This window comes from Oncorhynchus mykiss, chromosome 16 (genome assembly GCF_013265735.2).
Source record: "Oncorhynchus mykiss isolate Arlee chromosome 16, USDA_OmykA_1.1, whole genome shotgun sequence".
Lineage (NCBI taxonomy): Eukaryota > Metazoa > Chordata > Actinopteri > Salmoniformes > Salmonidae > Oncorhynchus > Oncorhynchus mykiss.
The window spans coordinates 46,908,765-46,922,748 of NC_048580.1; the positions used below are offsets into that span (position 1 = coordinate 46,908,765).

At 42.9% G+C, this 13,984-nt stretch overlaps 1 protein-coding gene across 5 annotated transcripts in view; it reads left to right on the forward strand.

Moving 5' to 3' along the window:
* Positions 1-8,163, forward strand: part of LOC110492775 (IQ motif and SEC7 domain-containing protein 2) — a 59,152-nt gene extending 50,989 nt beyond the window's left edge. For 4 of the 5 annotated variants that reach the window (XM_036945832.1, XM_036945833.1, XM_036945835.1 and 1 more), the window contains 8 exons: positions 153-319; positions 683-822; positions 1,010-1,135; positions 1,304-1,403; positions 1,683-1,844; positions 2,052-2,243; positions 3,853-3,902; positions 4,370-8,163. In XM_036945832.1, the coding sequence (XP_036801727.1) occupies positions 153-319; positions 683-822; positions 1,010-1,135; positions 1,304-1,403; positions 1,683-1,844; positions 2,052-2,243; positions 3,853-3,902; positions 4,370-5,560 (2,128 nt within the window). In that variant the 3' untranslated portion in view covers positions 5,561-8,163. The remainder of the gene's footprint in view (positions 1-152; positions 320-682; positions 823-1,009; positions 1,136-1,303; positions 1,404-1,682; positions 1,845-2,051; positions 2,244-3,852; positions 3,903-4,369) is intronic. The other variant, XM_036945836.1, reaches the window with a different exon arrangement.
* Positions 8,164-13,984: the final 5,821 nt, after the last annotated feature.

Below are 13,984 nucleotides of genomic sequence, written 5' to 3' on the forward strand. Positions count from 1 at the left end.
TGTTCAATAGGTCAACTCATGTGTCTATTGTGTTGTTAGACACTCTGTGGAAATAGATTGAATGTACAGTGAGAATGTGTGTTGTTGTTCTTAAATCTACACTACTACTCTCTCTTGAAAGTACTTGAAACGTGTTCACCTTTCTCCCCCAGTCAGCGGTACTGTGTGTGTAACCCGACGCTGGTCCGCCAGTTCCAGAATCCAGACACCATCTTCATCCTGGCCTTCGCCATCATCCTCCTCAACACGGATATGTACAGCCCCAACGTCAAGGCAGAGAGGAAGATGAAGATAGAGGACTTCATCAAGAACCTCAGAGGTGCAGTTGGAACAAGCAGATCCATAAACATGCACACAAACAAAACACTCCGAGTAACATTGAACTTAAGGTCCTCATGTGAGAAACAAGATTCTCAGGCTGGCCCCCAGACTATAACATGGCAGTACACTGTGATCAGTGATGGCTATTTCCACTGCGTTTGTCTCGTCCTTTTGGGTTGTATGAGTTTTAAACATAAAAATGAGCCTGCTACCTCCCAGACACTCATAACGCAAGACACTTTCCATCAAAGAGTTTTTTTTTCAATCAAATGAGCAAAATATTTAAACACAGCAGGAAGTACACTGATGTAGGCGCGTTTAACGCATTAACAGCCTCTCTCTTTCCCTGTGTGTCTACCAGGAGTGGACAACGGCCAGGACATTCCCAGGGATCTGTTGGTTGGGATCTACCAGCGCATCCAGAAGTGGGAGCTAAGGACCAACGACGACCACGTGTCCCAAGTGCAGGCGGTAGAGAGAGTCATAGTAGGCAAAAAGCCTGTGAGTTGTCTGGGCTTGAAATGTAACTGTAGCCCCGTGTCATTTCCCTGTTTAGCCTGTCAACATCTGTGGTACTATGTGTTGTTGCTATGTGTTACTGCATTGACAAGCTGTAACAGAAGCTGTTACTGCTCAGCCTTAGGGAGATGTAATACTGAACTATTTTCTTTCTTTGTGTTTTGTGTAGGTGATGTCTCTGCCACACCGCAGGCTGGTATGCTGCTGTCAGCTCTATGAGGTGCCTGACCCCAACCGACCCCAGAGGACAGGAGTTCACCAACGGGAGGTCTTCCTGTTCAACGACCTGCTGGTGGTGAGGCTTCCTAACATCCTCCTAACAATGGGAACTCCTATGAGAGCCTCCTGCTAATGCGTATGGAGAGTTGGAGACCATCAGGCTATCCTAAACAATGTAGAAATATGTATAATGTTCTCTTTTCTCCTCCGTTTACAACCACATGTTCTCCATGTGCCTTCTCAGGTGACTAAGATTTTCCAGAAGAAGAAGACTTCTGTGACGTACAGTTTCAGACAGTCCTTCCCTCTGGTGGAGATGCAAGTCCACATGTTCCAGAACTCATGTGAGAGCCTGTTTCCTCCTCTGCCTCATATTCAACACTAAACCCCTCCAGACATCTGCACATTTACTTATCAGTAGTTTTCTTCTCTGTACGCTCTGTACTCTTTCTCTCCCTCTATTAAGTTGATGAATATGCTCCTCTCGTATCTTTGAATGAGTTCACTCTCGTTTCACTCTGTGTGTGTCTCTGTCTGTCAACATAGGTCATGAAGTTAACAGCCAGATGGTAAATGTTATGTTTTTACATGATTCTCTTTCTCTGTCTGTCTCTGTCACCCAGACTACCCCCACGGTATCCGTCTGACCTCAGCAGTGTTGGGTGGAGAGAGGAAGGTCCTTATCGTGTTTATGGCTCCCAGCCAGCAGGACCGCACCCGCTTTGTCAGTGACCTTAAAGAGAGTATCGCTGAGGTGCAGGAGATGGAGAAGTACAGAGTGGAGTGTGAGTACACCTCCCCCTGTTGGTCATTATGGGGAACTACGGCTGTGTGTGTCTCGAAGGTGTAGTAGAGTAACTATTGCTTTCCTGCATCTTACCCTATCCACCTGTAAGTGAAAAACAGGAAGAAAGGTAGTGATGTGTATGAACTATTTCTATTGTCAATCTTCTTCTCTCGGTCTTCCTCTCAATCTCTCTTTCCCTCCGTAGCCGAGTTGGAGAAGCAGAAAGGCGTGATGCGGACTGGCCTGCTGACCGGCTTGGTCGGAGGTGGAGTGGGTGTGAAGGGTGAGGTGGCGAACGGCACCCTGGGAAGGCCCAGTCTAGATGACAACTACTCTGCGGGAGAGGGACTCAAACGCTCTGCGCTCAGCTCATCTCTCCGAGACCTATCAGATGGAGGTAAAACATACACACACAAACAGACGCACAAGAAAACACACACACATACACTACCGTTCAACATTTTGGGGGTCACTTAGAAACGTCCTTGTTTTTGAAAGAAAAGCAACAAAAAAAAATCCATTAAAATAACATAAAATGTATCAGAAATACAGTGTAGACATTGTTAATGTTGTTTTTTATGGAATATCTACATAGGCCCATTATCAGCAACCATCCCTCCTGTGTTCCAATGGCACGTTGTATTAGCTAATCCAAGTTCCTCATTTTAAAAGGCTAATTGATCATTAGAAAACCCTTTTGCAATTATGTTAGCACAGCTGAAAACTGTTGTTTTGATTATTAAGGAAGCAATAAAACTGGAGCATCAGCATTTGTTGGTTCGATTACAGGCTCAAAATGGCCAAAAACAAAGAACTTTCTTCTGAAACTCGTCAGTCTATTCTTGTTCTGAGAAATGAAGGCTATTCCATGCGAGAAATTGCCAAGAAACTGAAGATCTCGTACAACGCTGTGTACTACTCCCTTCACAGAACAGCACAAACTGGCTCTAACCAGAATAGAAAGAGGAGTGGGAGGCCCCAGTGCACAACTGAGCAAGAGGACAAGTACATTAGAGTGTCTAGTTTGAGAAACAGACGCCTCACAAGTCCTCAACTGGCAGCTTCATTAAATAGTACCCGCAAAACACCAGTCTCAACATCAACAGTGAAGAGGCAACTCCAGAGTTCCTCTGTCCAGTGTCTGTGTTCTTTTGCCCATCTTAATCTTTTATTTTTATTGGCCAGTCTGAGATATGGCTTATTGGCCAGTCTGAGAAAGGAAGGTATTTTTGAGCCTGTAATCGAACCCACCCAAATGCTGATACTCCAGATACTGAACTAGTCTAAAGAAGGCCAGTTTTATTGCTTCTTTAATCAGAACAACAGTTTCAGCTGTGCTAACATAATTGCAAAAGGGTTTTCTAATGATCAATTAGCCTTTAAAAATGACAAACATGGATTAGCTAACACAACATGACATTGGAACACAGGAGTGATGGATGCTGATAATGGGCCTCTGTACACCTATGTAAAATCTGTCGTTTCCAGCTACAATAGTCATTTGCAACATTAACGATGTCTACACTGTATTTCTGATCAATTTTATGTTATTTTTAATGGACAAAAAAAAAAAAAAAAAATTCAAAAACAAGGGATTTCTAAGTGACACCAAACTTTTGAATGGTAGTGTATGTATAGAAAGTACATACAAACCACTTCCTGGAAATTGTGTCTTATGCTAATAAAATACTCTCAGTAATCCTGCCGTTTAATAAAGATATTATATATGCTCTTTTTACTGACTGACTGTGATCTTTATCAGGATTCATAGGAATTCTTCAGACACTAATGTCTGGACACTGAGAGTAGAGGGTACCTTGCCCATGGGGCTGCTTGAGATTCTTCCTTTGCTTCTTCTGGTCTCATCTTGTTCTATTATCTCTGGCACATGAAAGAACACTAGCTTCTGCAAGTCATATCTCTCACCTCTCTGCAACCCCACTCTGCAACATTATGTTACTCTATTTCCTCTCTTTCGTAACCTGCCTCTTCCTGGCTGGGTGCAGGGAAACGTGGTCGCAGAAACAGTGTTGGCTCCCTCGACAGTACCATGGAAGTAAGTCGGAATGGACAAACTGAATGGTGTACCTGCCCCTTTAATACGTATACCTCAAACATAGCCATCCCAGTATATTCCTTTAATTGAGCCATAAACGCCTAGTCTCTCCCCTCGTCCTCATCCTTGACCCTTTCCTCAGCATGCTCTGTGTGTTTTATGTGTGTGACTGACATGTGTGACTGACATGTGCATGCGTGTGTTCTGGAATGAGCTTTTCATACCTCTGTGCTCTCACAACAGCCTTTGCATGTTCTTGTTCTCAACTCTTGTTCTTCTCCATTCTTGCATTGTCAAAAAAAAACATTTCATTGGTTTGTTGTTGGTTTGCAGGTGTTGTGGTGTTTGTAATTGCAGTGTTTCGGTGATTTGTCCAAGGCATTCTGATAGGATGTCATATGCATGAATTACTTCCTTTCCAGAACTCCTTCTCAACTCTCCTTCCTCTTCCTCTTTGTCTTCCTCAGGGTTCCATCATTAGCAGCCCCCAGCCGCACCAGCGTTACCCAGTTCCGGGCGTGGTCCCAAGCTGCTACCCTACAGAAGACTACCGGCCGCATCGCCCCATCCTGAGCCCCGGAACGGGGGTGGGGGGTGGGCCGGGGCAACAACACACCGCTGCTGGGACGGGAGTTGGGGGGGTTCCCAGCAGTGTAGAGAGAGCGGGGGTGGGGAGCGGCCCTGGGGGGGGCAATACGGGCTCCTTCCTGGGCTCTCTATTCGGCAGCAAACGCGCCAAGCCGCCAAGTCCCCTTATACCACCGGGGCCACCCTACCCCGCCCCTGTCCCCCCACCCACTACGGGAGGGCCCCCTCCTCACTCCCCATCATCTCTGTGCCAGTCGGAGGGGGGCCCTTCCAAGATCCAGGCCCTGCATGCTCAGTACTGCCACACGGCCGCTGTGCAGCCCCCTCCTCCCTACTACCATCACCATCGCTACCACGTCCAAGCTGGCCCTCCTCCCTTGCCAGGCGGGGGCGTGCCCCCTCATATCCTTCAGAGAGGGCCGTTCCCCTGTCGCCCTCCTATTGGCCCCCCTCACACCCAGCTCCAGCAGCTGGCCCATCTCTCCCAGCTTTCCCAGCATGGCATGCAGGGTCGCTACAGCAACATGGCGGTGGGCTGTCCTCCCCCCCTTTCTCCTCACTCCCAACATTCTCAGAACCCCCAGTTCACCATGTACCACACACAGCCCACACACTCTATCAGGGCGGGCGCCATGCCAGGCAAACCTCCTCTGACTTTGTCTCACTCCCACCCGCACCCCCACGCACACTCCCACACCCACCCCGGGCACCCCCTCAGTGCCGCGCCGCACCCCGCCCCCCACCCACATCAATCTCGCTTCATCTTTGGCACGCTGCCCCACCAACATCAGCATCAGCAGCCGTCCGCTTCCGTCAACACCCATCACGCTGTGCCCGCCGCCCAGTATCAGCCCCTGTACCCTCCTCTCTCTTCTATCCCCCCTCCCCCACCCCACTCCCCTTTACCCCCCCCTTCTACCCCCCTTATCCCTCTTATGCCTCTTTGCCCTCACCCCCCCCAGCACCCCGGTCAGCCTCAGCAGGGGCCCCAGGTGACGGGACCTGGGGCAACAGGCACAGGGGGCAGCTCCAAATCCAAACCTATCAACCGGATCAGCACGGTGGTGTGAGCAGCAGAACGTGGGGCCACAGAAGGCAGAGGTCAGAGGGCAGGATGGAGGAAGGGGGCGGAGCTAGGGACAGGGATAGAGCCAGGGCTTGTCGAGGTGAGCAGGACAGCAGCAGCAGTAACAACAGCGCCAGTGACAAGAAGAAACGCAACTTATTTCGTCTCTGCTACTTTCACCTCCGCTTCCCACACATGTAGACCGAGAGAGCAAAGGAAAGAGAGTTGGAGATAAATTACATGCATATACCTGAACACATACAAGACACACAGGAAGAATAAACACACATAAAGCAATGCCCACATAAATGTAGGTACACAAATAAGTTTGGATATAGGCAAATAAGTTTCTCAGGTGAACTCTATCAGCTCTCAGCACACAAACTCATAAGGGAGAGTCACAGGTAGGAGCAATGATGTTGAAGTTGGCGGCAGGCAGGAAAAACTATTAAAACACACACACACACACAAAATCAACAATTTCTCTAGCCATAGAACTGATGCTGGTTGTAAATGTACAGTAGAGGGCCTGTACCCAGTGTTTCACTGTCTGAAGTATTATTTGAAACTCTGGACTTTGCCAAGACATGAGCTTGAGAGTGTTTTAAACATAAAGTACCAACATGTAATCGTGCAACGTTATGAATGGGGCAAATCTGACGATGAAAACACGCAAGATTTGGTTCTGGTGTTGTTGAGATAAGGACATTGCTGACCAGCAGAAAGACCATCTCCACCCACCTGGATATGAAAAAGACTTCACCACTAAATACATTCCAGCAGGGTTGTGCGTTGTAAACAGCCATTGAGGATAGTTGCAAAAAGAATCCCCTCGATTTTGCAATAATTTATTCAGCTTCATAATAGGTTTGTCAATTACCACGGCAGGTCTTCATCACTGAAAGGTATCCTTTTTTTAAAGTAGACCTCAGAGACATTTGCTTTTGTCTTCAGCTTTTATGACTCACGGTTCAATGGCAGTCTTAGGCTCTATGGTCTTTTACATGTAAAGAGAAGTCAGCTGGTTTCATAGGATTTACATGCATTCCCTATAGGGTGTGTGGATTAATGATGCTACCAATAATATTTTTTGAATGTTTTTAAGCTTTTTTGCTGTTGTATAAATGTTACATATGTAATTGCTGAGTATGATGAATATTGTCTACTAACATAACTGTTTTGATCCAGTGATTAATTAGATATTACAAATGTTTGATTGATAAAAAATGTAAAAAAGATTATACAGAGGATATATACACTTATTCATTCCCTCATACTTGTATGTAATGAGGGTGTTATAAAGTGTGATTTATTTTTGTTCTCTGTGATGGTTGCCATTGATAACTTCTATTTTCAGTTATTATAATTGAATGTTAACAATATTAGTTCATATTTAGGACAATTTTTGTTCTTAGAGAGTTGTGTACCCTGTATCTCCCTCAATTTTGTCTGTTTATTTTTAGGAGACTGGTGATTGTGTGAACTAGTAGTTGCACAATGTCCCCCAAAAAATGGTTAATTGGAGTCAAAATGCATATGAATGAATATGCTTTCCCACCTCAGACCCCTCTGAAAGATCCCCTTAAGGGCTTTGACCTTTTACCTGTTCATGGACAATGATCCTCATTTCATTGGTGACCCTGTCGTTTATGTCCTCCCTGTTATCCTCCCTGTTATCATGGGACTCACTCAGAAGCATCTGGTCTTGTTGAGAGAGTTTCTCACATGGCGTGTGTTTTGGATGGTCTATGTCTTTGAACAAGCACGCTTTGTAATATAGTTTTGTGGTTTTGCACACTTGGTGTCTTAAAGTCAAAAATGGCATTATTTTAAACACCCTCCTCACATACCCCCTTGGCAGTCCTCAGAGAACTCTAATAGCCTACACCCCAGCACCCTTACTGAATGGGCTTGTCATTAGATCAAACAGGTTTGTTAATCTTCTCATCTCTGTTGACCACCTTTCTTACTTCCTCTCTCTGTCCTTCTATTGCACTGTGTTTGAACAATGGTAGATTGAACAAGGGATTAGTGTTTCAGGATAAAGGGAATCATTTAGATTTAGGATGGTGAATTGTAGTTATACATGCTAGACAATACTTGGGGACAAAGAAGAGACAGATTAATGTTAAAAGCCAGAACAAGAATATGGGTAGTCAGAGGAAAATGTAAGGTTTTAGGGGAGGTTGAGGTTGAAGTTTTTTTGTTGGCTTTTTCCTGCATAATTCCCTCTGTATTGTCCCTTTGTGACCCCTCTTGCATGAATATATCTGCACTTATTGAATGGATTGTACTGTATAAATCTGAATGTACATATTAAATTGAGGTGTGTGCGTGCGTGCGTGCGTGCGTGCGTGTGTGAGAGAGAAAGATGACTAGGGGACTTTGGTTTGAATATTGAATTATTTTTTATTTTAGACTGAGGGTGAGAGAATAAATTGCAGTAATTAAGTGTTTGTATGTCAGAGAACAAATTGATATTATTTTAAACATGATCTTAAGAATTTAATTTGTGTATGTAGTGAGTATTAACTGGAAGAGTAGAGAATTGACATGTGAATATTTATTGCTTCTGATATATTAAAAAGTGTCCTTGCAGTGAAACAATCTTCCGTCTTTTATTGATGTCTTCATGACAGAATAAATGTCTGCAAATGTGATGGACAGCAACACATTTTCTTTCTTTATAACTCACTGTGTAGCACTTTCCCAGCACTTTAGAACAAAATGTAGAGGGTATGACATATTGGTCTACTTCCTGCTATTCAAACCTGAAATCCGAACAGAATTATCTTCTACCAATCAAGAGGTACAGCTGTTTTAGGAACCACATCAACTAACATAACATAATAACACCAGGACTTTGGGGGGTTGACTCTGACTCCTGCTATCAGAGTCGACTCTCTCAAAATTAGCTACAGCTGCAATGTCAGTGTGTGCACACTGATGAATTAGGTGATTGATTAGCAATGCATATGGAGCAAGGTTTTTATAGAGTTGTGATTTTCTATTACTTTTTATTTCTGTTCATTTGTAGATTTGATTTGAAGTTCAGTTCAGTTTCAGTTAGTTTTCAGACTTGATTTGATCGTTTTTATTCAGTTTAATAGTTTGAGTTCAGTTTGATAAAAACATTAATATTTTGTTTTTACATTATTTAGTTTCAATTTTAGTGTTAGAGACAGAAAGTAGTCTTATGCATGGGAGGCTAAGAGCCATGTATGTGTTGTAGGCCTAAAGCAGGGGTATACTCAAGTACTATTTGAGATGGTCCGGGCACACAAATTTCCTAGGTGGCAAAGGTCCGGAACAATATTGTCATTTATCAGCGTAATAACAAACCCCCACCTTGCAACCCATGTGACCCCAAACTGTTAGAACTGTTCACAAATTTGCAGGTTTAAAGCTAATTTCCTACAATTCTACAAATGTTTCACATCTTATGTGTGTTCATATGATACCAGGAGTTGAATCCTGGCCGAATTCCAAAAATAAAATAATAGCTCTCTCACCTTGTCTTTATCCTGAATTTCTTTGTGGGTGCTGTTCAGATGAACTTTGAGGTTGGCAGGGTTTTTCCCTTTTATCTCTGTTCCACACGCTGCCATCTTCTGACACGACAATACATTTGTTTTTGTTAGTTCTAGCAATGTACTAAAAATAATCCCATATGAGCCTTTGTCTTTTGTGACCGACCACTTCTGGTGCTGGGTTTGCTGCCAACATTGTTCATTGGATAGAAAACACTCTGGAGTTTCTAAAACTGTTAAAATAATGTATGTGAGTATAACAGAACTGATATGGCAGGTGAAAACCTGAAAGAAAATCCATCCAGAATTGTTTTATTTTGAAGTCACAGTCCATTCAAATGCTTGTCTATGGGATATTCAAAGGAATTCCTCCCAGATTGCAGTTCCTATGGCTTCCACTGGATGTCAACAGTCTTTAGAAAGGGTTTCAGGCTTGTTTTTTGAAAAATGAGTTACTAGTTGTAGTTTTTCAAGATGGCTCTCATTTGGACTGTAGTCTTGTGGCGCGCGTGGATGAGGGCACGCACTTCGTTATTTATCTCAGGTATTGAACATACTACATTCCGTCTTAAATTGTATCGTTTATTTACATATTAGGGTACCTGAGGCTTGAGTACAAATGTTGTTTGACTTGTTTCAATAAAGAAGGACTTTATTGAACAAAACGACCATTTGTTGTGTAGCTGGGACCCTTGGGATTGCAAACCGAGGAAGATCTTCAAAGGTTAGTGATTTATTTATCGCTATTTTTTATTTTTGCGATGCCTCTGCTGGTTTTGAAAATGTTCTTAATGCTGATGTATGCGGGGCGCTGTCCTCAGATAATCGCATGGTATTCTTTCGCCATAAAGCCTTTTTGAAATCTGACGAAGCGGTTGGATTAACAAGAAGTTAAGCTTTTAAACGATGTAAGACAACGATGTAAGAATGTTTAATATTACGATTTTTGTATTTTGAATTTCGCGCTCTGCAATTTCACCGGATGTTGTCCTGGTGGGACGCTAGCGGCCAAATTAATGCAAATTAATGCAGTTCAAGAAATATAGTTAAGAAAATATTTACTAAACATACTTAAGTAAAACATTTAATAAAAGGTAACACAATAAAATAACAATAATGAGGCTATATACAGGGGGTATCGGTACTGAGTCAATGTGTGGGGGTACATCTTAGTCGAGGTCATTTGTAGGTAGGGGTAGGGGTAAAGTGACTATGCATAGATAATAAACAGCGAGTAGCAGCAGTGTAAAAACAATGGGGGTGTCAATTAATTGTTCAGCAGTCTTATGGCTTGGGGGTAGAAGCTGTTAAAGATCATTTTAGACTTAGACTTGGAGCTCCGGTACCGCTTGCATAGCGGTAGCAGAGAGAACAATCTATGACTTGGGTGACTGGAGTCTTTGACAATTTTTGGGGCCTTTCTCTGACACCGCCTAGTCAGATCCACCCCTTTTGTTCAATTTTTGCCTAAAATGTCATACCCAAATCCACCTGCCTGTAGCTCAGGACCTGAAGCAAGGATATGCATATTCTTGATACCATTTGAAAGGAAATACTTTGAAGTTTGTGGAAATCTGAAATGAATGTAGGAGAATAACAGATTTGATCTGGTAAAAGATAATACAAAGAAAAAATGGTGTGTTTTCGTGTATTTTTTTTGTACCATCTTTGAAACACAAGAGAAATGCCATAATGTATTATTCCAGCCCTGGAGCAATTGAGATTTTAGCCACTAGATGGCAGCAGTGTATGTGCAAAGTTTAAGACTGATCCAATGAACCATTGCATTTCTGATCAAAATGATGTATCAAGACTGCCCAAATGTGCTTAATAATTGGTTTATTAATAACTTTTCAAGTTCATTACTGTGCACTCTCCTCAAGCAATAGCATGGTATTATTTCACTTTAATAACTACTGTAAATTAGACAATGCAGTTAGATTAACAAGAATTTAAGATTTCTGCCAATATCAGATATTTATATGTCCTGGGAAATGCTATTGTTGCTTACAACCTCATGCTACGTTAGCTCAACTGTCCTGCGGGAGACCCACCAATCCTGTAGAGGATATAGGTCCTGGATGGCAGGAACCTTGGGCCCGAACCTGGGACCGTTAGGCTCTACAGAGGGTGCACAACTGAGCAAGAGGACAAGTACATTACTGTGTCTAGTTTGAGAAACAGATGCCTCACAAGTCCTAAACTGGCAGCTTCATTACACAGTACCCGCAAAAAAACAGTCTTAACGTCAACAGTGAAGAGGCGACTCCAGGATGCTGGCCTTCTAGACAGAGTTGCAAAGAAAAAGCCATATCTCAGACTGGCCAATAAAAAATTAAGATGGGCAAAAGAACACAGTAGACAGAGGAACAGAGGAACAGAGGAACTCTGCCTAGAAGGCCAGCATCCCCGAGTCGCCTCTTCACTGTTGACGTTGAGACTGGTGTTTTGCGGGTACTATTTAATGATTCTGCCAGTTGAGGACTTGTGAGGCATCTGTTTCTCAAACTAGACACTCTAATGAGCCAGTTTGCGCTGTTCTGTGAAGGGAGTAGTACACAGCGTTGTTCGAGATTTTCAGTTTCTTGGCAATTTCTCACATGGAATAGCCTTCATTTCTCATAACAAGAATAGACGGATAAGTGTCAGAAGAACGTTCTTTATTTCTGGCCATTTTGAGCCTGTAATCGAACCAGCAAATGCTGATGCTCCAGATACTCAACTAGTCTAAAGAAGGCCAGTTTTATTACTTCTTTAATCAGCACAACAGTTTTTAGCTGTGCTAACATAATTGCAAAAGGGTTTTCTAATGATCAATTAGCCTTTTAAAATTATAAACTTGGATTAGCTAACACAACATGCCGTTGGAACACAGGAGTGATGGTTGCTGATAATGGGCCTATGTACTCCTATGTAGATATTCCATTAAAAATCTGCCGTAAAAACACAGAACGTGTGAAATATGGGTTTACTTCTCTGCTATTTAAATCTGAAATCAGAATGTTAAACATCTTCTACCAATTCAACAATACAGCTGTTTTGGTAACTGCATCAACTACTTTCTCTCAACTTTTACAAACAAATACAATTTTGTCCACTTTCCCAACAACTTACATAAAAACTATAAGCTTATGAAATCTTGGTCTGCTTCTCTGTTTTTCCAATCTGATCAATCAAATGATATCACTGGGAGAGCCCATTTAACTTTTATTTAAGACTGATTGTGCCACACAGCTCACCCCAACCCATAAAAATAGCCCGCTATAACAACACTCACACTCACTAATCAAACTACAATAGTGACCCCACTTCCTATAGCTCTGGCCATGGCCTACCTGTCTTAAACATGAACTATTACTACTTTAAAGTACCTCTACTAGAAGTTCCGGGGCTACTTACGCCATTTATTTGCAGTATAACTATTGGAATTAGGCCAGGCATGCAAAAGACAAATTGTTTGTTTATCAATAGATTGTTGTGTTTCTATGTCCTGCCTTGGTATAGGTTCTGAGATTAAATAGGTGTCACACCCTGACCTGTTTCACCTGTCTTGTGCTTGTCTCCACCCCCCTCCAGGTGTAACCAATTAGCCCCTGTGTATTTATAATTTTATCTATAATTTCTCTTCATATGACAAGGTTTGAAAAGGATTTGCCAGTAGATTGATTCATGATGATGACTGCTTGTCTCGCTTGCTAGCTAAGATTTTGAAAGTATGACGTTGACATGATCATTCAAGCTTCAATGCGATACCATTCTCCTTCCGTGGCCACCAACTGCTCTTAAACGCAGGGAAAACTAAATGCATGCTATTCAACCGATCACTGCCCGCACCTGCTCGCCCGTCCTGCATCACTACTCTGGACGGCTCTGACTTAGAATACGTGGACAACTACAAATACCTAGGTGTCTGGTTAGACTGTAAACTCTCCTTCCAGACTCACATTATGCATCTCCAATCCAAAATTAAATCTAGAATCGGCTTCCTATATCGCAACAAAGCATGCTTCACTCATGCTGCCAAACATACCCTCGTAAAACTGACCATCCTACCGATCCTCGACTTCGGTGATGTCATCTATAAAATAGCCTCCAACACTCTACTCAAAAAACTGGATGCAGTCTATCACAGAGCCACCCGTTTTGTCACCAAAGCCCCATACATTACCCACCATTGCGACCTGTACGCTCTCGTTGGTTGGCCCTCGCTTCACACGCGTCGCCAAACCCACTGGCTACAGGTTATCTACAAGTCGCTGCTAGGTAAAACCCGGCCTTATCTCCGCTCACTGGTCACCATAGCAGCACCCACTCGTAGCACGCACTCCAGAAGGTATATCTTACTGGTCACCCCCAAAGCCAATTCCTCCTTTGGTCTTCTTTCCTTTCAGTTCTCTGCTGCCAATGACTGGAACGAACTGCAAAAATCTCTGAAGCTGGAGACTCATATCTCCCTCACTAGCTTTAAGCACCAGCTGTCAGAGCAGCTCACAGATCACTGCACCTGTACATAGCCCATCTATCTACCTCATCCCCATACCATATTTATTTATTTATCTTGCTCCTTTGCACCCCAGTATCTCTACTTGCACATTCATCTTCTGCACATCTACCATTCCAGTGTTTAATTGCTATATTGTAATTACTTCGTCACCATGGCCTATTTATTGCCTTAACTCCCTTATCTTACCTCATTTGCACTCACTGTATATAGACTTTTTGTTTTCTTTTGTTCTACTGTATTATTGACTGTATGTTTTGTTTATTCCATGTGTAACTCTGTGTTGTTGTAAGTGTCGAATTGCTATGCTTTATCTTGGCCAGTTGCTAATGAGAACTTGTTCTCAACTAGCCTACCTGGTTAAATAAAGGTGAAATATAAAAAATCCAATCAAAGC